This window comes from Ovis aries, chromosome 4, assembly GCF_016772045.2.
Source record: "Ovis aries strain OAR_USU_Benz2616 breed Rambouillet chromosome 4, ARS-UI_Ramb_v3.0, whole genome shotgun sequence".
Classification (NCBI taxonomy): domain Eukaryota; kingdom Metazoa; phylum Chordata; class Mammalia; order Artiodactyla; family Bovidae; genus Ovis; species Ovis aries.
This window is the reverse complement of record NC_056057.1, coordinates 9251890-9276652: the sequence shown is the minus strand read 5'-3', so window position 1 is coordinate 9276652 and position 24763 is coordinate 9251890. Positions and strand designations below refer to the sequence as shown.

General features: G+C 41.9%; 1 protein-coding gene across 4 annotated transcripts in view; it reads right to left on the bottom strand.

The window, feature by feature from the left end:
• CDK14 (cyclin dependent kinase 14) overlaps positions 1–24763 on the bottom strand; it is a 677451-nt gene that overhangs the window by 117709 nt on the left and 534979 nt on the right. The window contains exon 13 of one of the 4 annotated variants that reach the window (XM_027968434.3): positions 8208–22982. The exons of the other annotated variants lie outside the window; for them this stretch is intronic. Coding sequence (XP_027824235.1) covers positions 22937–22982 — 46 coding nt within the window. The 3' untranslated portion in view covers positions 8208–22936. Of the gene's footprint in view, positions 1–8207; positions 22983–24763 lie in introns of those variants that run through there. 4 annotated transcript variants of the gene reach the window in all.

The window sequence follows — 24763 nt, the reverse complement described above, 5'->3', positions numbered from 1 at the left end:
ACTTGAATACTGATGATATTAGTCCCCTCTTTCATGTTATACTGTTGAATACTGCTCTCTACACAAGGACACACATTAAACACTGTTTTATTATTATTAAAGTTTACCTGTGTTTATCATTTATTTAATCAGCTTTCCTTGCATCTTTTAGACATTCCTTTCCAGGTAACCTTTTTGTATCTGAAATACAAACTTTAGAGGTACTATAACTAAAGAGGTTGGTGGCAAATTCTCCATTTTGTGTTCATACAGGATAATGGTTGCCTGGTGATATAATTCTAGGTTTAAAGCATTTCCCCTTAACTCGGGAGATACCATTAAACAGGCTTCTCTTGATGCCTGTTAGTACTTCTCTTCCTGCTCAGAGTTCTGTAGCTGTGATGAATGGGGTTCTTTTGATTTAACCTGCTTGGTATTCACAGTGTTTCCTGAATTTGAGGTTGCATGTCTTTCATCAATTCTGGAAGAAGATCTCAGCCATTACTTTTCGAATATTGCCTTAGCTCAATTCTCTCTCTCCCCTCATTTTGTATTAATAACACCAATGTAATGCCATCTTATTAAATTTTCCATGTCTTCACTTATTCTTTCATATTTCCAATCTGCTAGTCCCTCTGTTCTCCATTCTGGGTAATGACTTCAGAGCCATCTTCCAGCTCAACTAACTCTAATCAGGGGCATCTAATATGCTGTTTTCCCTAGTCGTTTTGTTCTTATAAATTCTTTTTAAATCTCTGACAAATCTGCATTTTCAACTTTAAAGTTTTTAATGTGATCTTTTACTTTTTTGGGCTTCCATGGTGGCTCAGATGGTAAAGAATCGCCTTCAGTGCAGGAGACCCAGGTTCGAACCCTGGATTGAGAAGATCCCCTGGAGAAGGGAATGGCAACCCACTCCAGTATTCTTGTCTGGAGAACCCCATGGACAGAGAAGCGTATTTTAAATACAGTTTTGTTCTATGATAATTTCTAATATCTGAAGTTCTGGGTGAGGTGGAGGAGCCCAGTCTTGTTGCGTTTACTACTGAGCGTCACTCACAACGACTTTTTCATGTTTTATGATTCTGGATTTGGGGTGCATGCTTGGCTTTGATAATCTGTGGGGCTCCTGAGGTGTCTGGGTTGAGAATATGTTTCTTTATATGGATTTTCTTATGCTTCTGCCAGGAGCCCTGGAGCTCTCTCAACATCTAGGAACTCCAAGTTCTTTCTGCTGGCTTGCAAGACCAAGTGAGTTATGTAAACTCAAACCTAAATGTGTAGAATTCTCAGGGGAGTCTTTTTCATCCCCAGTCAGAGCCATGGCCAACACAAACAAGTGTCCTTGCAGTCTCTCTTTGCTGGAAGTAGATTTTTTTTTTTTTTAAGCGAGCCCATTACTGACTGAAGTGCTTTGAGGGCCTCGACTCTCTGTGGGGAATCTCAACTCTGATACCCTTCCAACTTTCTCAGGCCCAAAGTCTTGCTTCCTGACCCCCAGATCGCTCCATGTTCCCATTTTAGGAACACCTCCAGGGCAGCGCCAACTGTAGCACTTACTTATCACTCTGTGTTTTCCATTCTTGGCCCCTGGAGATTTCACGTAAAGTCTTCTTGGTTCAGCTATGGGTACACGTTGGAATGGATGTGTTTGTATTTTATCTTGCATTTAGGTGATTTTTAGGTAGTAGAACAGACTTTCCTACTCCCCACTCATACTCTATAATCTAAGTAGCTACTATAAAATCATTTGCACTTGCAATTTTTAGGCATTTCTCCTTGGAATAATCAAAAATTGGTATTGCTATTTCACCCCCTTTTTAAAAATTAATTCTTTTAGGTCACCTCTATTAAGCCTTGAAAACTAGCTTAAGTGAAGTTGTTTCAGGCTAATGTTCCTTCCACACGCAGCTTTATTAAAAAATAATTTTTAAAATGTATTTATTGCTGTGCTGGGTCTTTGTTGCTGCGCTGGCTTTTTCTCTAGTATGGCAAGTGGGGACTTCTCATTGAGGTGGCCTCTCTTGTTGCCATGCACCGGCTCTAGGGCTCACAGGCTTCAGTAGCTGTGGCACATGGGGTCCGTAGTTGTGACTCCCAGGCTCTAGAGCACAGGTTTAACAGTTGTGGCACAGAGGCTTAGTTGCTCTGCAGCATGTGAGATCTTCCTGGATCAGGGATCAAACCTGTGTCTCCTGCTTTGGCAGGCAGATTCTTTACCACTGAGTGACTAGGGAAGCTCCACCACTCAACTTTATAGATGACTCTCAAGCACATTTTCCTAAGTGGAGGAAGCCAAAGGCTACATACAAATGATTTTCTTTAGATGACATTGTGAAAAAGGCAAAATTATAGAAACAGAAAAGTGATCAGTGACTGTCTGAAGCTGGAGGTGGGAGAGATTAACAAAGGGGCACCAGAGGATTTTTTTCAAATGGCTCTACGTTTAGAGGACAGAGATCAGGTCATCTAGAGATGTGAGAGGGTAGGGTCAGGGGAACCTGTCAAGGAAATTCAGCAAAGGAAGCAATTTGGAGAGAGGAAGTGTTACAGGTTTGTCACAAGGAATATTTAGATATCACGGGTGGAGGCTGGCTCCGGTGAGTGACTGACATTGGGACGTCTGTGTCTGAGGGGAGCCCTGATGCCTCTAGGGATGTCCCAGCAAACGGGGAGATTCAACTGCTAATGCTGAGTGACCCCCGCCCCCCAGCTATATATTTCAGTGCTGGATTCCAGATCACTGAGTGGGGGTCTGCCTTAGGCTGCAGGAACTGAGCCTGTCGCCCACAGGGTGAGCTCAACCAGTTCCAAGTTCCTGGAGGGTCACATAAACCAGGAAGGGTACGTGTGACAGAAACTGTCATGTTTCGTCCTCATTTATTTATTGGTCATACCAGGTGGCATGTGGGGTCTTAGCTCTGTAGCCAGTGAGCGAACCCTCACCTTCTGCAGTGGAAGTGCAGAGTCTTAACAATGGATCACCAAGGAAGTCCCATAAATTCTTTTTTTTTTTTTTTTCAAGTAAAAGATGTGTTTGTTGTTTGTGGAAACTCTCTGGGAAAAATCTTAAGGAATTTCAAAATAATAAATCTGTGTGACAATGAAGAGAAACAATATCTACTGAATTTAGAGGGTTTTTTTTTTTGTGGAGAGTCTTATTAACTTTCAGACAAATGCTTTTAATATAGTTGAAAATAACAGCATTCTGCTGTTCTAATCATAACAAACTTGCATCCTTTTCTGAGTCCCTACCTATGCAACACACACACACACACACTCACACACTTTTGTTAAAAAAAAATGTGCAAGGCTATAACATGAGTAGCAAAAAAAAAAAAAAACAACATGACTAGAGAGCCGGATATTTTCTTTATCCCTTGTGCAGTTTTTCCACCTCAGATATGAGGCAGATGGAACAGACGTTAAGGGCTGTCGGGCTCTCTCATCAGGTGTCCTCTGACCTCGGAAGAACCTGAGCGTGGCCTGGAGGCAGGGAGCATGCGCACAGCTGTACTGGCTGGCCACCATGCAGCCCCACAACTTTCTCCTCTGCCGTCCAGACAACGGTCCAAGCAGGCTCTCTCACTTCCCTTCACCCAGCCTGTCCCAGGTTCACCCAGGTTTCTAAGCCATCTTGAAAATAAAGAGTAAAGCAAATCCAAAGTCTTCTGCCACACTAAAGAAGATGGTTATCACTGCGCGGAGAAAACTGAAAGTACAGCATGGGGACCACACTGGCTGCCCAGTGGTTAAGACTCCATGCTTCCACTGCAGAGGGCACGGGTTCAATCCCTGGCAGAGGAACTTAACATCCCACACGCTGCTTGACACAGTCAAAAAAAAAAAAAAAAAAAAAAAAGAAGAAAGTAGAGGACGAAATCAGTGGTACAAAAAAGAGGAAGAAGTGGGTGATGGCAAGGCAAAGAGGACCACTTCTTATGATGCAGAGACACAGCATGTGCTGAACAGCTGTTTCCTTGAGAACTGACTGTATTCATTTTCATGCTTATGGAGGTTCTACCTTACCTGAGATGCATGAATTTAAAAAATAAACAATCATTTTGGGGCGAAAACATGTTAAGGTCAGGTTCTGGTCCTTAAGGAACATCTTCAAAGTATACACGCTTCAGAAATGACTGTTTTTTAAGTGGGAAGGAAATTCATCCTTGTCTTTTTAAAGTTACTTTACAAACTGGGACAGCAAGGGTTTCCATTTGTTTGTTTGTTTTCCCATGTTGTAGTTTCAAATGACTCCCTCTAAAACTGATGATTTGCTTGTACAACAACTAAAACAAGTTACATTTTGTTCCTAAGAGCTGACTTCTAAATATCTCTATAAAAATCCTGACTGGGATTTATTAACATTTTTAGCTCATGAAAGCGGACATAAAGAGTAAAGGTGTAGCAAGTTCAAGTTGCATATTAAGGTGTTCAGCAGAGATACCTATTTCCATAAAACGGCTTAAAAGGCAATGGAAAAAGAAGAGAAAGTTCTAGAATATTCCTCATTTGCATTCTGTGATGGAAAAGAACGGTGTACTCTGTGGGCTGATGTCTGAAGCATAAGAGTGTGCTCAGCCTCACAGAGCTGGAGATGGAGCGACCCGGAGGGCATGATCAGGAGGGTCTATACTCATGCTTTACTCACGGCCACTCCTGTCATGGAGCAAAGTCAGAGCACCTGGGTCCATGCATTTGGCAGTGCACATCTTATCTCTGTGGCAGTGATGCCAACAAGGGCACTGGCCACTGGAATTGACTGCAACTGAGCTCTTGAAAATGATTTGTGAAGAAGCCCACCCACCCACAAAGGCAAGTCTGACTGTTTCCTCAGCTGTACCGACCAGAACTGTCAGAAACAGCGCTTTCTCATCTATATATCAAAAGCCAAATGCTCATTTAATCACCTTCATATCAAAGTTCTGACTTAGAGGGAAGACCATGGTCATAAAACTTTCACAAAGTGAGTTATGAAAAAGAAAAACAAACAGGTTTTATTCATTTTGCAAAGAGGGGTTAGTAACTGGTCAAGCAGAAGATGAAGGGAATCCCTGAGACTGGAATAAACTCTTGGAAGAAAATAAAGACTCATATAAGGCAAGATTTAGGTCTGGGCTGTGACTCTCAAGTCCAGGTGCTGGGTTGTGCAATGAAATTAGAGAGGCAAGACTCTAGTCATGAAGACAGAGTTGTTTAACGCTGGGACTTTCTTTGTCAATGCATTACTGGTTAAAATAATAATAATAATAATAATAATAATAGTAACAATAATAATAATGAGTCCTCCCTTCAAAGGTAAACAGATAACATTTTTATATGAGTTTCCATGAATAGGTTGTGTTTTGTTGTGCACAGAAAATTGTTCAATTCTCATCCATCTACTCTTGTTAAACTGTTTAATGACACAATCTCCCTGGAAAACACTCATTCCCATCAAGGTTAGCTTGCTGCTGCTGCTAAGCCGCTTCAGTCGTGTCCGACTCTGTGAGACCCCATAGATGGCAGCCCATCAGGCTCCCCCATCCCTGGGATTCTCCAGGCAAGAACACTGGAGCAGGTTGCCATTTCCTTCTCCAATGCATGAAAGTGAAAAGTGAAAGTGCAGTCGCTCAGTCATGTCTGACTCACAGTGACCCCATGGACTGCAGCCTACCAGGCTCCTCCGTCCATGGGATTTTCTGGGCAAGAGTACTGGAGTGGGGTGCCATTGCCTTCTCTGAAGGGTCAGCTTACTTGACTGTTAAAATGTTATAATGATAGTGATACTCACAGAGAGCTCTATGGTCTATGAAGTGCTTTCACACATACAATTTTATTTGATCCAGATCATCAAAGGCTACACTTACAAAATGGAAAGTATCGAGATTTCCGACTCTTTAGTGTCCATTATATGTCGTGCCAAAGATTTACTGTATATATGTGTGTGTGTGTTTATACACACACAGACACAAATAATGTACACATATACACACACACACACCAAGCTATATGATAGTCAGTTTATAAAGGGATTATTGGATTAGACTCAGTCATGTCTAACTCTTTGCAACTCCATGGACTGTAGCCAGCCAGGATCCTCAGAATACTGGAGTGGGTTGCCATTCCCCTCTCCAGGGGATCTTCCCAAGCCAGAGTCTCCTGCATTGCAATCAGAGTCTTTACTATCTGAGTCACCAAGGGAAACCCATGTTATTATATAAAATGCCAAAAACTTATTGTACATATGTATGTAAGTATATGGGACTTCCCTGGTGGCTCAGACGGTAAAGCGTCTGTCTACAGTGGGGGAGACTTGGGTTCGATCCCTGCAATGGGAAGATCCCCTGGAGAAGGAAATGGCAATCCACTCTAGTACTATTGCCTGGAAAATCCCATGGACAGAGGAGCCTGGTAGGCTACAGTCCATGGGGTCTCAAAGAGTCGGACACAACCAGGGTTAACTCTATAGAACCCTCTCTGAACTCCCACTGATGTAAGTATATATGAGCTTCCTTGGTGGCTCAGATGGTAAAGAATCTGCCTGCAATGTAGGAGACCTGGGTTCAATCCCTGGGTTGGGAAAATCCCCTGGAGAAGGGAATGGCAACCCATTCTAGTATTCTTGCCTGGAGAATCCCATCGACAGAGGAGCCTGGTGGGCTACAGTCCATGGGTCGCAGAGAGTTGGACATGACTGAGCAGCTAACCTTTCATCTCATTTTTCTTCCTGTGTGTATATATACACATACATATAAATTATATATATATATATATATATATATACACACACATATATATACACACACACATACACACAGACACATACACCAAGCTATACATTACTCAGTCTGAAGAGGGATTACTGGATTACTTTAAATCTCTTAAGGATGCCTTACCTGTTTCTGTATTTCTCTTCCTTTAATTCTGAATTCTACTGCTAGAGAGACTATTCTCCCTTTATTCTTGCTAACACTTCCAATGCCCTTACTAGATACTAAGAAAACAGGGAAAGTCCAGCCTTAACATGAACAATGTGAATAACCGCAAAGCCAGTCACACTAATCTGTACTGCTGGGTCTTTCTTTCAGATCTAACCCTTACTCAACATATAGCTGCCCTTGCAGTAAACTCTATCTGGTGGAAAAATACAGAAAGTGCTGTAGAGCCCTCAGCAGGCTGTAAATGAATCGAGTTTTTGAAAATGCTAGCACTGACACTCTTAAGAGTATTATAAACTGCCAAAAAGTGGGCCAGAAAAAGGAAAATGCTAAATTCTTGCTTTGGATTTCAGAGCTTAGCTATTTACCCCCAATTTCTGCTTTGATTTTATTTATTATAATTTTCTACTTTTCCCAGAAAATAAGATATGTCATTGAATTTAAATGTTTAAGTTCAGTCTGAAATCAAATAGAGAGTGGTCTGGTTTTAAAAAATTGGTTATTAGTCACTCAGCGGTGTATGACTCTTTGGGACCCCCCATGGACTGCAGACCACCAGGCTCCTCTGTCCAGTGAATTCTCCAGGCAAGAATACTGGATTGGGTAGCCATTCCTTTCTCCAAGGGATCTTCCTGACTCAGGGATCAAACCCTGGTCTCTCGCATTGCAGGCAGATTCTCTACCATCTGAGCCACCGGGGAAACCCCAAGAACACTGGAATGGGGAGCCATTCCCTTCTCCGGGGATCTTCCTGACCCAGGGTTAACTTTTGTCTGTAACTGTACTAGCTTTTTGCATGTACTACTACAGAGCTATAGATTTTCACAGTTACATTTCATAAATCTAAGATGCAGACATTATCATTAAATATTCATGGGGAACAGTTAATATAAGTGAACTCCTTGTTACACTTTTTGCAACAAAAGCCCTGTGTATTTACACTTACTTTTACTTTACCACAAATTCAGATCATGCTCCCATGCAACTTGCTCATAGGAAAGGAAGAGCTAACTGGTTGACCACACTGTTTCTGCAGAGATGCCACTTCCCCAGCACCTAGTAGCAGTGGCTTTTTTGAGTTGTAAAATTGTGGTTTTTAGTAGTTTATATAAAACACTATAATCCCCATGCATCTCACCTCTAATTCTACACACTATATAATTTTTAAAAATTTACTGAAGATTTATTACAGCTTGCCAAATACTGACAATTTTCTTTTACAGGAATAGCACAAAGCTGTCAGGCATTATACTTACATTTTAGAAAACATTCCTAGATTTTGCTGAATAGTGTTCATAAGATATTACATTTTTGTTTAGTATTTTACTTTAATAATGTGAACAGAAGAAGAGTGACTTTTCAATCCTCTGATTGAAGGACATGGTAGAAAAGGAAGTATCTTCTTTCAGTAAAATAAATGAAAAATATGGAAATAATAATTAATCCTTGTAATCAGGTTAAAACTTATAGAATAGTAAAAAAAAATTCTAAACTTACAAATAGGTGTAGAATGTCTTCAAAACCCAAAGGATGTGCATTCAACAGCAGAATTCATTTCCAATCTCCCAGTTATTTTGCTTATTGTTACCACCTATCATAAACGCTAACCCTTCATAACCACGTGACCTTCCCCCACATAAAATTCCACTGTTATCTGAAGGATATCAACAACTCGTAAACTTTCTGACTTCTGCATGCAGAATTAGGATAAAATTACTAGCCCTCTTCTACTCCATAGTACTGCTGTTAAGATTGATCTTTTCTTCCCCAAACGTGTTGAAATCAATTAAAGTACTATATTATTTCACCTATTTCATACGTTTTCCAAACATTTTTAGTAAATCAAGAGTGAAGTAAAGTAAACAGCTAATGAGCTTTCTACCCTTGTGATGTTTTTGATATTTATGCTATTGAGAGAATGAAGATTATCCAATTTTCCTGAATTCAAAGTGGTTGACGATAGCACTGTTTCATCTGAAAAAGACAACTCTCATTTTTTTGATGATAGAAGATTGCACCAAGAGATTAAATTCAAATCTTCCTCTATCAAAAAAGAAATCAATCCACATTAAAGTTTAGCAATGGCTCATGTTTTTACATTTCAGATGGATCAGTCATAAATATTTAGTCCCATATGAAAACCATTTTCACTCTAAAATACTCCTGCAAAACAGTTTAACTTATTGGTGCATCTATATTAGGGTAAATTGAGTTAATGGAAAATGGTAACTTCACAGCCTTTCGTGCCTCTGAAACCCTAGAGAAGCTACAAATCTCATCATCAGAGGCTGGTATTGGAAGCTGATATTTGCTTTGCTAGAATGGAACCGTGTGTCCTTTAACTATAAACAATGCTAAAAATAGCTCCTGAAAGATATCATTTTGTGTGATAATATTTCACCAAAAGAGAAGAAAAAAAATATTCTTTAATCCTGAACAAAACCTCTTCAAAGTTTATGTTCTCAATAAACCTTTCACTAAGAACTGAAAATATAACTTAGTAATGCAATAAATGCCCTAACAAATATATCAGATTCTTCGCTTAATGCTTTTTACAGGCTTAAACCAAATGGACTAAAAGGAAATCACCTTTTGCAGTCCGATTCCTACAGGAAGAATGCCTTGCTGTTATGCTTTTTAAAGAAGGCATGGTGAATTTATATCAACTTTGGCAAATCTTGGAGGCATGATAAAAGAAGAAAAATATCAGTGCAGTTAACATTCCACAGAACTCTTTCTTCACATGTTTATTTCCTTAGAGACTGGACATGATCCAAGATAACAAGAAAAATGTAAAAAGGAAAGTTTTTTTTTTTTTTAAAGGCAAACATACGGTTTAGCATCCTGTGCTGATATAGAAGAGATAATGTTTCCCTACCCCTTAATAAAAAAAACAAACGGAATTGTTGCCTTGTAGGTTAAAGATATTAAATGGTTAGGATGGAGAAAATCACCAAAACCAGTTCTCCATTTAAATTCATATGAAAGAATATTCAGTTAGGTCAGAGCTTATGGGTTATTAAAGTTTGGTTCCAGGCAAATGTTAAATACATTTTCTGGAGACTCTCGGTTTCTTTATCTTATGACATTGCATCTGGAAAATATGATTTCATTATGATGTAAAGAAGTGATGGCCTGTGTGTTTATATCTAAAACAAGACTTGGATTAAGACTGACAAGTTGGGTGTCCTCTATGAGGGCTGATGATCTTTAGGAAGAAAAGTCAAATAGCTTTTAATGCTTATTGCTCCTAAACCTCCCATCTTTCCTGCAAAGAGTGTCCTGTTGGCCACACAATGAACCAACTACCTGTTGAACTATCTATTCATCCCTGATTGTCACAAAAGACATGACCAGCCAGCAACGGACACCTTTGTTTTCAATACTATGGGAGGGACTTTCCTGGTGTTCCAGTGGTTAAGAATCTGCCGTGCAATGCATGGGAGGAGAGTTCGATCCCTGGTCCGGGAACTAGGATTTCATATGCCATGGAACTACTGAGTCCAAGCTCTGGAACCTGGCCGAGCCTGGGGGCTCGGGAACCTAGGTGCCACAACTAGACAGCCCACATGCCAAAAGGAGAGATCCTACATGATGCAACTGAGACCCAATGCAGCCAGATAAATAAATGTTTAAAAAAAAAGACTACGGGAAGGTACACAGAGGAGACAAAGCATTTATTGAAGATTCACTATGTGCTAGCGACTCTGCATACACAGTCTCCCTTATTTAGCATTCCGAGCTATGAGATGATCACTACTATCTTGTCTTACAGATGAGGGAACTGAGGCTCAGAGGGGAGGAGCCCACAGCAGCCAGAGTCACACAGCAAGTGGGGGTGAAACATGTTACGTGTCTTGAATGCAGAAGCTCTCTTCTCTATATCACCCTTCTAGAGTCTCTGTTTATATCTTTGCCCCCTCATTATAAAAGTAAGGCATATCACTCTAGAGAATTTACAAAATCTTGAATCATAGAAAAGAAAATAAGACATCTCATATGTCTATAGAGATTGTGATTTTTTAAAAATCAATTCAATGTTTACTACTGTGTGTATCAGCTCAGTTCAGTCACTCAGTTGTGTCCAACTCTTTGTGACCCTATGGACCACAGCACTCCAGGCCTCCCATCATCACCCCCCAGAGTCCACCCAAACTCGTGTCCATTGAGTCGGTGATGCCATCCAACCATCTCATCCTCTGTCGTCCCCTTCTCCTCCTGCCTTCAATCTTTCCCAGCATCAGGGTCTTTTCCAATGAGTCAGCTCTTCGCATCAGGTGGCCAAAGTATTGGAGTTTCAGCTTCAACATCAGTCCTTCCAATGAACACCCAGGACTGATCTTTAGAATGGACTGGTTGGATCTCCTTGCAATCCAAGGGGTTCTCAAGAGTCTTCTCCAACACCACAGTTCAAAAGCATCAATTCTTCGGAGCTCAGCTTTCTTCACAGTCCAACTCTCACATCCATCCATGACCACTGGAAAACCATAGCCTTGACTAGATGGACCTTTGTTGGCAAAGCAGTGTCTCTGCTTTTTAATATGTTGTCTAGGTTGGTGATAACTTTCCTTCCAAGGAGTATGCGTCTTTTAATTTCAAGGCTGCAGTCACCATCTATAGTGATTTTGGAGCCCCCCCCAAAAGAGTCAGATTACTAGGTCATAAACTTGATTCCCCAGGCTTCCTATTGGACATCACATCTCAGCTGTGGAGAAGGAAATGACAACCCACTCCAGCATCTTTGCCAGGAGAATTCCATGGACAGGGGAGCCTGGTGGGCTACAGTCCACGGGGTCGCAAAGAGTAGACCTGACTGAGTGACTAACATTCACTCACTCTCAACTGTAGCCTACAAAGCCTTTCCTCACCTGGCCTCTGCCTCCAGTCTCTAATCCCATCTCTTTTCACTCTCCTTACACTTACTACACTCTTACCACCTTCATTCTTAAACACATATTTCTTGAGTGCCTACTATGTGACGGGCTATGTCATAGGTTACAAAGAATATAGAAACAAAATAGTCAAAGTTTCAGCTTTCATACGGTTTACAACTTGCCAATGCTATTTCTTTAAAAACGAAAAAAAAAATCTTACTGCCATGTTTTATTGTCTTCACGTAGTCATCACTCTCTGAGATTACTTGGTTCGTTTTATTACTTGTTTATTGTCCTAGACATTCTAGAAAGTGAATGAAAACAAGTTTATGAAAACAAGATCCTCATCTGCGCATTCCCAAGTATCCGAACATTTAGACGACGCTAAGCCATATTTCTTGAATGTGCCATAAATGAATATGTTTACAGCTTTTAACATGTTCCGTATTCTACATTGCTTACCAGTCTCCAGTGCCATCAGCAGTAAATAAATGGGTCCATGTGCCTATACCAGCATTGCGGTTTAAGAAGGGCTTCTCATTGCCGTGGCTTCTCTTGTTGCTGAGCATGGGCTCTCAGGTGCTAGTTGTGGCTCATGGGTGTAGTTGCCCCTTGGCAGGTGGAATCTTCCTGGAGCAGCGATTGAACCCATGTCTCCCGCGTCGGCAGGCAGATTCTTAACCCCTGGACCACGAGGGAAGTCCTATCTCACATGTCTTGGTTTCCTTCTACCTACCAGGCCCTGGGCTTCTCTGGTGGCTCAGATGATAAAGAATCTGCCTAAGACCCGAAGACCCAGCAGTCCCTGGGTCGGGAAGATCCCCTGGAGAAGGGAATGACAGCCCACTCCAGTATTCTTGCCTGGAGAACCCCATGGACAGAGGGGCCTGGAGAGCCTCCGTCCATGCTGTCCCAAAGAGTCGGACACCACTGAGCAACTACCACATACATACATACACCAGGACCTAGCGTGCTGACCTCAAGTTCAGATTCATCAAGACAACAAAGCAAAAGCCTTTCTTCCACTCTGCCATCCTCATTCCTCCTTTCCTCTTCCCAACCTTCCTGTTCAAATGGCCCCCAAACAGAGTGACTCACCCACATGTGAACCAGGGCCTTCAGAGCACATCAAGCTGACATGCACTGAAATCCTGAGTCACCGCTTCGCGTGTTTGGAGAGGGATTACTGGTAACTACTTACATGTCCAGGACTGATGCTGAATTTAGTCTGGAGAAAACATTTCTTGCTGTGTTTGTTTTTGTTTTGTGGTTCAAGGCCTGGAAAATAATTTATCCTACTCCGCGATATGATGTATGTTATAAATACAAGAACCATCAGAGGAAAGATTTCGTTAATTTTTAGAAAGATTATTTTATGTATTTTCATAAAAACACAGCATTCCCCCTTACATTAGAATGTTCAATTTACAGAGTGATTTTTAGCAATGAAGCTGCAGGGCGCATTCCAGCTGCAGAGGAGTTAAGAACTGGTCCCTTACATTCTTATCCTAGTTCTAAGCCCTTGCCTTTGACCTTTCATTTTTGGTCTCTATACCTGTATGAATCTGCGCATGATTACATCACTGTTATCAAATGGACTACAAGAGCTTCTGGAGTTTACAAACAGCTGTTCTCAGCACAGAAGTAGCTACTACATTAGAGAGACTTCAGGCCAATGATTTCCCTGCAGATGACCCTCATGTCCATTAACAGGAGGTCAACCCATCTTAAAATGGCAGGGAACGGGCTCTGTGCATGGGAGCCCAGTCTTAAAGCCCACAACTGACATAAAATACACTACCATGTATAAAATAAGGACTTCCCTGTAGCTCAAACGGTAAAGAATCTGCCTGCAATGCAGGAGACCAGGGTTCGATCCCTGGGTTGGGAAAATCCTCTGGAGAAGGGAATGGCAATCCACTCCAGTACTCTTGCCTGGAGAATTCCATGGACAGAGGAGCCTGGTGGGCTACAGTTTGTATGACTGCAAAGAGTTGGACACGACTGAGCGTGTAACACACACACACACGTGTAAAATAAGCAGCTAGTGGGAAGCTGCTGTATAATACAGGGAGCTCAGCGCGGTGCCCTGGGATGACCTTGATGTGGGGGACGGGAGTAGGAGGGAGGCTCAAGAGGGAAGGGATATATGTATACTTATAGCTGATTCGAATTGTTGTACAGCAGAAACTAACCCAACACTGTAAGGCAAGTATACTCCAACTAAAAACACAAAGCCCATTCCTAACAAGGGGTTGACAAGAAACTCATGATCCCTTCCTATTTCGTTCCCACGTGCCCTGTGGTGTGGGGGTGCCTAGGCTTTTCCAAGAGGCGGGTCTCTTAAAGAACACTGTGGCTCCCGCTCTCTCACAGTGTGAGGACGTTGTGGATCTGGGGGCACGAGTGCTATGAAGAGTGGGTTGATGGTGAGCACAGACTGGGCTGAGGCTGCCTTTACTGAAAGTGAGCACAGCCTTTGGGCTGCACATTTCTTTCTTCTTGCCTTTAATGCTACATTCACCTCTTCACAGAAAATGGTTTATAATGGAAAGATGCTATTCTATACCCACTTGGGCTTAGAGGTCCCCCCAAACTGACATAATTGCTGAGCTGTTTATTTTCTTGAGCACTATTCTATCTTTACAGCTGAAATAAGAGAATGATAAATGGAGAGAATTTTAGAAACTACACACTGATTATCATCTGGGGTCCAGGTACTTAGAACTGCCAGGTATATGGAAGAAAGGGTGGATTTAGTCATGTGTCCAACATGAGGCAGAAGGCAGAGCCGTGATGGAAACCATTAAAAGAAAAGCAATGAAATACCTCTTCTGTGTCTTAAAATCAGCAATACCAGCATATTGCAAAAAACTGAGGCATGCATTTACAGATCATGTGTAAACATATGGAAACACTTAAAAATGATTACTGGGGAACCAGTAAGAAAATTTGAAAAGAATACTGAGGTCACTTTAGAGTGGATGGAACAAACATAGGCTTTCTTGGTAGTCAGTGTGAATAACTGTTGCATATATATGAAAGAAAGTGAAAGTGTTAATTGCTCACTTGTATGCGACTCAGCTGTGTCTAGACTCTACAGTCCATGGCAACCCATGGACTGTAGCCTGCCAGGTTCCTGTCCATGGAATTCTCCAGGTAAGAATACTGGAGTGGGTTGCCATTCCATTCTCCAGGGGATCTTCCTGACCCAGGGACTGAACCTGTGTCTCCTTATTGCAGGCAGTTTCTTTACTGTCTGAGCCACCTGGCGAGCCCTACATATAACGGTGGGGGGCATTCCAATTCAGGAAATATGTTAACTTGCGCCAGGCCTATGCAGCTTTTAGGCACATTTTAACACATTCCCAAGTTTTATTTCTATATTTAGGAAAAACCAGATCTAGAGGTAACAGAGCTGAGGTGGTGAAATGGCCAGTGCCCCCGGAATCAGGGCTATCCACATGCCATGCTTTGAAATTCCATTCTGGATACCCAGGAGAAATATGTTCAATATTCAACAAAATCGAAGAATTTGAAAACTGAAATTTTCTCAGATGTTCTCAGAGAGAGAAAATCCTGGGGCAGAGTCAGAGGATTTGGGTTTAAGCCTACAGCTATACGAGAAAGAAAGAAGCAAGAGAATAAAAGCCTGGACAGGAGGTTTTCAGCAGCAAAATCTAATCCCCTCACAATATATTCTGGTGAGATACTGGTTAGAAACTGATCAGAATTTATGCTCTGTTCTGCACCATCCAATTTGGTAGCTACAAGTCAACAGATGACTATCAAATTAAAATTAATTAAAATTAAATAAGATAATGATGCCTATATAAATTAATTAAAATGAAACAAGACCAAAACTTAGTACCTCCATTGCCATAACCACATTTTAAGTTAATGTCCCAATATGGCTAGTAGATACCATATCAGACAGTATAGACATAAAACATTTCTATCAATGCATAAATAAAGATCTTTCCAATGTCTGCTGCAGCTTCTAGAAATTTCTAAAATAATAATTAAAGAAAAGAATTATCTCACTTATACAGCAGGAGGATTTTATTCTTTAGATGAAGACTGGATTGAGAAAATCAGTGAATATAGATACAGAGACGAGGGCTAGGTGAGGGATTACTCCAAAGATGTGGTGGCTGGTAAGAGAAGAAGGCTAAAATCATGATGGATGGAAGATGTCCCCGTGGAAACATTTTTCACTTCCTTGGGAAGAAGAGACATCAGAATTCTTTCAGCATCACAGCTTAAAAGTAAGGCATGTGAGGTAGCTGAATTCTAAGAAAGGAGAGTAAAGCCTGATTTGACCACTGGATAAAATTAGAACTCTGGGTACAATTTTAACCTTCAGTCGAGGGTGACCAGAAATGAGAGGTAAATGGAAAAATCCCATTTGTCTTCATCTTTATAAAAATAAGATATATTTAGTTCCATTTGGAGACAAAGGCATGGAACCTGGTCTAATTTAAGTAGCCTCCAAGGTAACTGAGCCAGCATATAAAAAATGTTGGCCATCCAGGGACTTCCCTGGTGGTCTGGTAGTTAAGAATCTGCCCTGCAAAGCAAGAGATGTGGGTTTGATCTCTGATCAGGTAACTAAGATCCCACATGCCATGGGGCAACTAAGCCCAAGTGCGCCATAACCAGAGTCCAGGCACCGCAACTCAGGTCTGCTGCATTGCAGGAGGATTCTTTACCAGCTGACCCACAAGCGAAGCCCTAGAATACTGGAGTGGGTAGCTCCTCCGTTCTCCAGCGGATCTTCCCGACCCAGGAATCGAACTGGGGTCTCCTGCATTGCAGGTGGATTCTTTACCAAGTGAGCTATGAGGGAAGCCCTGTGGTCTAACTAAGATACAACCAAATAAATAAGCATTAAAAAAAAAATGCTGGCCATCCAAGTAGATGCCCAAAGTGGCGGCCAGGTGCAGCCAATCAAACCATGGGGAAACACTGACTTCTCTATTTCAGATATCTTACTTGTTTTGCTAAGGTTGGAAAAAAAAATCAGTTGCTTATCTTACATATTTTAGAGATCAGTTCAGTTCAGTCGCTCAGTCGTGTCCGACTCTTTGCGACCCCATGAATCACAGCACGCTAGGCCTCCCTGTCCATCACCAATTCCCAGAGTTCACTCAGACTCATATCCATCGAGTCAGTGATGCCATCCAGCCATCTCATCCTCTGTCGTCCCCTTCTCCTCTGGCCCCCAAACCCTCCCAGCATCAGAGTCTTTTCCAATGAGTCAACTCTTCGCATGAGGTGGCCAAAGTACTGGAGTTTCAGCTTTAGCATCATTCCTTCCAAAGAAATCCCAGGACTGATCTCCTTTAGAATGGACTGGTTGGATCTCCTTGCAGTCCACGGGACTCTCAAGAGTCTTCTCCAACACCACAGTTCAGAAGCATCAATTCTTCGGTGCTCAGCTTCTTCACAGTCCAACTCTCACATCCATACATGACCACAGGAAAAACCATAGCCTTGACTAGATGGACCTTTGTTGGCAAAGTAATGTCTCTGCTTTTGAATATGCTATCTAGGTTCGTCATAACTTTCCTTCCAAGGAGTAAGCGTCTTTTAATTTCATGGCTGCAATCACCATCTGCAGTGATTCTGGAGCCCCAAAAATAAAAGTCTGACACGGCTGTCACTGTTTCCCCATCTATTTCCCATGAAGTGATGGGACCAGATGTCATGATCTTCTAAGCCAACTTTTTCACTCTCCTCTTTCACTTTCATCAAGAGCCTTTTTAGTTCCTCTTCACTTTCTGCCATAAGGGTGGTATCATCTGCATATCTGAGGTTATTGATATTTCTCCCAGCAATCTTGATTCCAGCTTGTGCTTCTTCCAGCCCAGCGTTTCTCATGATGTACTCTGCATATAAGTTAAATAAGCAGGGTAACAATACACAGCCTTGACGTACTCCTTTCCCTATTTGGAACCAGTCTGTTGTTCCATGTACAATTCTAGCCGTTGCTTCCTGACCTGCATATAGGTTTCTCAAGAAGTAGGTAAGGTGGTCTGATATCCCTATTTCTTTCAGAATTTTCCACAGTTTATTGTGATCCACACAGTCAAAGGCTTTGGCATAGTCAATAAAACAGAAATAGATGTTTTTCTGGAACTCTCTTGCTTTTTCGATGTTGGCAATTTGATCTCTGGTTCCTCTGCCTTTTCTAAAACCAGCTTGAACATCTGGAAGTTCATGGTTCACAGAGATAAGTAGCTGGCTTCTAACCCTTTTTTCCCCCCCCCAGACCATGCTGCCCCCTAGAGGCCACAAGAATATACACATATGTGAAGATAATGCGCTGGCTTCCCTGGTGGCTCAGAAAGTAAAGACTGCTGGCAAAGCAGGTGATCCAGGTTCGATCCCTGGATTGGGAAGATTTCCCTGGAGGAGGGCATGGTAACCCACTCCAGTATCCAGGCCTGGAGAATCCCATGGACAGAGGAACCTGGTCAGTCCATGGAGTCACAAAGAGAGAGACACGACCAAACAATCAACACTTTCACTTCCAATTTTTTCAAAGATAATGCATAGAAATAAAGGTCAGCTATATCCAAACTAATAGGATCAGCAGTAAAATATAGTGAAAAAGAAGGGAAGCGGTTGGTTACATCTATTGTCTAAAAGGCTTTAGGATAAAGACGAGAAGTAACCAACATTTATAAACCTCGAATAAACCTTAGCGCTTCATGCTGAAGCTGAAGCTCCAGTATTTTGGCCATCTGACGCAAACAGAAAACTCATTGTAAAAGCCCCTGATTCTGGGAAAGATTAAGGGCAGAAGGAGAAGAGGGCATCAGAGGATGAGATCACTGATGTAATGGACATGAGGGGGTCGCAAAGAGTTGGATATGACTGGGCAATTGAACAACAGCAACAATAAACCTCACCTCTTCAGCTGACATAAATATGAGAAATCAGCAATAGCACTGTAGCCCTATAATGGCGTTCCCCTGGAGAAATTTAAAAGCATGTCAACAGTCATGCTTCCTCCGTTTCAACTAGGCAGGAGAGAGTGTGAAGTAAGAGGAAGAAAAATGATTGGTGTGGTATGATCACTTTAATTAACATCTCCAAAGTATATCTAGTTTGGATATGAAACTTAATATATTAAAACAAGGCCCCGAGATGGGGAATAAAAGCCAATACATTTAAGGAGTGCACATGATTTTATCCCTGCTAAGAGTTTAATCTTTTAAACCTTGGCTGCAGTAAAGCGGTCAAAATCTGGCCTAAGAAATGAGAACTACTCTTCGTCTTGACTTCAAATCAATTCTTCCCCAACGATCATGCCATAAACACACACACACACACACACACGCACACACGCACACACACACGCAGAGCTGGTGTGTTTATTGGTTTATTCACTAAAGGATTTAGCTGGACAAACATCACAAAGATGATGGCTGATTTAATTGAATTTATGATCAAATGTTTTCCATTGCAGGAAGAGTGGGAAATCACTTATGGGGAGATTTGAATAATTTAAGTGAAGTTCTCTATTTGGCACTATGTTTGTATATCAAGTCTTGAGGGATTAAATTCAGCTGAGGACCAGCAGAGAATCCACATACAGATACACAAAGATATGCTGGCTAATAATGCAGTGAGGGCCAGAATACCGATCCCTTTGTGTTGCTATTTCTATTCACATATATGTCATTTACAGTCAGGGTGAGTAATAACAACCACATACATACATGTCTCTCACTCTGAGACTTCACCTCTGGATTTTTCTGACACCCCGAAATGTAGAAATGATCTAAAAACACTTTCAGATGAGACAAAAAATAATTGACCTGCAGATTGTATATATGTGTGTTTAAGGCTTTTTCATGTATCTTTATTGTTTTTGTCAAAGACAAAATAAAATCTATTGTTAAAAACTCCCATGACGGATACAACAAAGTAACATGGGACTTGTGCCTTGGGGTATGGACTTGGCTCAGTGTCTGAAAAAAAAGGCAGTTTCCCTTGGTGTCCCCTACCCATCTGATTGTCAGTGATGACAGGCAAACCAAACTAAAGTCATGCTCCCAGCCTTTAGTCTCTGTGTTTCTAAGCATAAGTCTTCCCCATTTAGGAGCTGCAGTCAGTAAGAATAATTACTTTGAGTCTCACAAATGAAACCCTCAGGTCAAGTGGACACCCAGGTTCTATGAAACTGGTTTAGGCTTACCCACCAGCTTATGTACAGAGTTCATGTGCATGTACGGAAGAGGTCTAAAAGATGCTTTGAACTTGGTAACAGTGCTTGTCTATGGGGCTTCTTTCGCTTTAATTAGGAAAACTGTCTAATAAGATGAGTTTCAAGACTTAGGGTAAATCACAGTTTTCCATGAATTATGTAGAACACTATTTGCTAACATATCACTCTTAGGAAGGAACTGCTGGGGAAGAGGACTCTTGTTTCTACATAAGAAGTATTTTTAAAAAATTATCTGGTTTCCGAGAAATTCAGCATATGGTTCTAGAAAGGCAGAAGGAATATTCCAGATATCTGAGGACCCTTTATAGCAGTGGTACTCATTTTCAAGGACAATTACTTATCTGGAAATGAATGAAACCCTCAGACTGGCAGGAGAGGGCAGGGCATGTTGAAAAACACAAGTGGGGCGGGGGTGGAATATAATGCTGCCAAGGGTGTTAAGGACTGAAAATCTGGGGCTCAGACTGGCTAGTGAGCTTCCTGAATATTAAATGGTTCAGAAGTAGATCTAAGATTGGAAGTTGGCCCCTATCAGACCAAAGCTTATGTGACTTTCAAGTGATTTCTGGCCATTAGCACCAATAATGAGCTTTCATGGGCATCTTTCCCCTTTTCTGTTCTTTTTTGATTTGTATCAACAATATTTATTGACTGTATTTTTACAGGATCAGTAGGACCACTGGCTGCCGAGCAGATGTCAGGTGCGCTCGTCAACATGAACAGTCTATTAACTGTCTCTTCACAATGAGGGGAAGTTGAGCCCCAGCTTTACAGAAAGTCTCCCCAAAGGATGAGGGGGGCCCCTTGTCCTCACAAATGATTGGGTCCCTTGTCCAATCCTAATTTTCATGAAAATCAACCAAGGTCAAGTGTGAAGTGGGCGACAGTCAATACAAGAGATGGCACTGTTGATCAAATCATCTTTTCCAGTGACAACTTACGCTCATATTAATTTAGAGGCTGACGATTCACTAAATTCATAAATATTTGCTTAATCAAAAGAAAAATGAAAAAAATAAGTGCTGAGGAAAGGGATCTCAAAGCCAGCAATTTTTAATAAATGAGCAATGAAATTTTCTGCATTTCTGTTCATGCTTAAAAATGTTGCATTTTTTTTAACACCAAGGCAGTTTTATTCCAAAAAGTAAAACTGATTTAACATTTTGAAAATGTATCAATGTAATTTTCCAATTTAATAGAAAAGAAACTTTTAGGCTTTTTAAATTATTTATTTACTGAAGGATAATTGCTTTACAGAATTTTGTTGTTTTCTGTCAAACTTCAACATGAATCAGCCATAGGTACAGATATACCCCCTCCCTTTTGAAACTCCCTCCCATCTCCCACCCCATCCCACCCCTCTAGGTTGATACAGAGCCTCTTTTGAGTTTCTTAAGCCATACAGCAATTTCCTGTTGGCTATCTATTTTGCATATGGTAACGTAAGTTTCCAGGTTACTCTCTCCATACATCTCACCCTCTCCTCCCCTCTCCCCATGTCCATAAGTCTATTCTTTATGTCTGTTTCTTCACTGCCGCCCTGTAAGTAAATCCTTCAGTACCATTTTTCTGGATTCCGTATATATGCATTGGAATACGATATTTATCTCTTTCTGACTTACTTCAAATGCGCCAATTTACAATGTTCTGACGTTAAAGAATTAACATATGTCCCCACAGGGGGCCATGAGAGGCTTATTTAGTAGGTGGGGCTCCTCTCAATAGCATCTCATATGTGGATAAGGGGAAGTTGAGCCTTTCTGCATTTTCTGATCAGAGTTGAGGGAGTTCAAGGAGGCCAGGAAAACAGCAAAGAGGTGAATTCTTCAGGGAGTTCAAAAAGGGTAGAGAGCTGTGTGTCTAACCCCTAGCAGTTCCCAACAGGAAAATGCAGAGAGAACAGGAGGAAAAAGGGATGCAGACAGCTGAAGCAGGCAGAGCTCTCAGGAAGGAAGAGCATGGCCCCTGGAAGGGGGGCAGGGGCGGCATGTCTGCCGGGTGTTCCCTGACCCTCCCACCATTCCCTCTGCAGATTTATCACACTTACTGGGTCCTCCACAGTATTATCTTTCCAGTGTTAGCCACTCAGTCATATCTGACTCTTTGTGACCCCATGGACTGTAGCCCGCCAGGATCATCTGTCTACGGAGCTCTCCAGGCAAGAATACTGGAGTGGGCTGCCATTCCCTTCTCCAGGGAATCTTCCCAACCCAGGGATGGAACCTGCGTCTCCTGTATCACAGGCAGATTCTTTACCATCTGAGTCACTAGGGAGGCCCAGAGTTTTTACAAACAAAAGACAGAGGTGAGAAGCAAACACATCAAGCAAGATCCTCAGGCACTTGAGTATAAAAGGACTTTTGAGCGTACAGTTTCCAAGCATCAGACACCCACACTTGAATTACATTGGTGGGCACCTAAAATAAATGGATAGTTTACATGCTGAGCCACAGCTGTGTTTCCCAGTTTGGTAGCGACCAGTGCTGGCTATTTACATTTAAATTACAGTAAGTCTCCTACATTTGAACCTTCACGCTGCAAACGCTCAAAGACATGAATGTGCCCTGTACGCCAGCTGCTATACTGTACTATTAAACTTCTCAAGGTACTATATACTGCAAGATTGAAAATGCTCTCTTTATGTTTTACATTTGTCTTTTACATATTATTTCTGTGAAAAATATTACAAGCCAGTTACAGTACAGTACTCTATAGCCCATTGTGTTACTTGGGTACTTAGGCTGACTTTGTTGGACTTACAAACAAATCAGACTTACGAACATGCTCTCAGAATGGAACTTGTTGGTATGTAGGGCACTTACGGTAATTAAATTTAAATGAAATTTAAGATTCAGTTCCTAAGCCACATTTCAAGTACTCAGTAGCCATGGTGGGCTAATGGCTATTGCCCTGGGCAGTGCAGATTACAGATTTTCATCAACGGAGAAGGTTCTGCTGGACAGCATTGACCTACAGGGGAAAGAAATGTCAGGCCAAATTTTTACTTTCTTAGAGACAATGAGCTTTCCTGAGAATAATCTCTTTTATTCTCTTTGCTAGGATGGAAACAGGCTTTTTCCTTATACATGACTTTGAGCGGAGCTAATGTGAACCAGGCAATATGGAACCTTTAGGGTCAGGGGCCTATGCTTGTCACCTGATTAGCCAGAGCTTGGGCAAAACAGGCAGTGCCTGATCGGATGATGGCTGGGTTTGCCCTCTCCGCTCTGCCTCACCCCACAACTCATCACTGAATAGGAAACCCCAGTACAACTCATGAAAAGCAGAATGGCCCAATGATGTCCTCTCACCCATCCATCCCTGAAGCCTGTGGATGTGTTACTTTTCAAGCAAAAGGGACCCATCCTGAGGGTGCAATTAAGGCCTTAAAATAGAAAGGTTAAGCTGGATTATATAATTTAGAAGAAGGGACCTTTTTCTTCCTGGAGGCAGAATAGATGAGACAGAAGGGCGCGCGAGAGAGAGAGAGAGAGCGAGAGAGAGAGCGAGAGAGAGAGCAAGAGAGAGAGAGAGAGAGAGAGATCTGAAGTATAAGGAGACTTGTTGCACGGATGCTCGTTTAAAGAAGGAGATGGCATGGTGACAAGGAATATACATGGCCTTCAGGAGCTAGGGGAGGTCCCCAACTGACAACGAGAAAGGAAATGGGACCTCAGTCCAACAACCATAAGGAACTAAATTCTGCAAACTATCTGAATAAGGCTGGAAGCAGATTCCCCCCAAGAGCCTTGAGACAGGGACCAGCTACCCATACCTTGTTTTTGGCCTTGTCAGACCCAGATCAAAGAAACCAGCTGAGCCCATCCAGGCTCCTGCCCAAGAGAAGACAATACATATGTGGTATCTTACATCAATAAATTTGTGGTAATTTGCTACAGCAGCCACAGAATACAAATATACCATTTTATATTGTGGAGAAGTAAAGAACCTCCTCAGTTCACACTTCAAGGATCTGTTCTGGGGAACTGTTCAAGAAAGCCTAATTCTATCGTCCTTTCAGGGAAATGAGCAGCCCAGCTGCTCTTGGAAACTCTTTGCTGTTTCAGAAGTGTGGTTGGGTTTTATCCCTTAATAAGCTGATGGGAGAAAGAAAGTTTTAGCTGCACCAGAAGTGTGTATTTTTGAATGAACAGTCCAACACATAGTCTGAAAGGATGAAAAACAACTGCTATTGCCAACTCCCAAGCCTGGCATGTACTGCCAATTAGTAAAAGGGAAGATGGATGGTTTCTGCCTATCAGAAGGGAAATGAAAAACCTGTTCTAAAAGGTAGCAAACAGCACATGGGGCCTGCCCTTGGCCGTCACCAGGGGTTACTAATGTCAGCAAATTCTTTGCTACACAAAGAAAGACACGGACAAGAAATCTGGCGATGACACGAAATGACAGAAGATAATTTCTTGGGGCAGTGGGAGTTGTGTGGAATGGGCAACAAATTCCCCCAGCAGGGTCTGCGTGGGTGGCTGGCAGGCCCTTCCTCTCCAGCCCTTGGCTTGCCACCAACCTGCCTTCATGCCAATGGCACATTACCCAGCAGTCTCAGGAGACACCTTTGTTGATGGTGTGGGTGGTCAGCCTGCTACAAACACTATTCCCTAGGAGAGAGGAAGTCAGGTCTGTACTCCATCCCTGCTCTCCCACTGCTGAAAACCTAGACTTGGAATGAATGACACCAGGCCCCAGAAGAGATCTCCTGACCCAGAGTCACAGCGAAAGCAACAACAACAAAA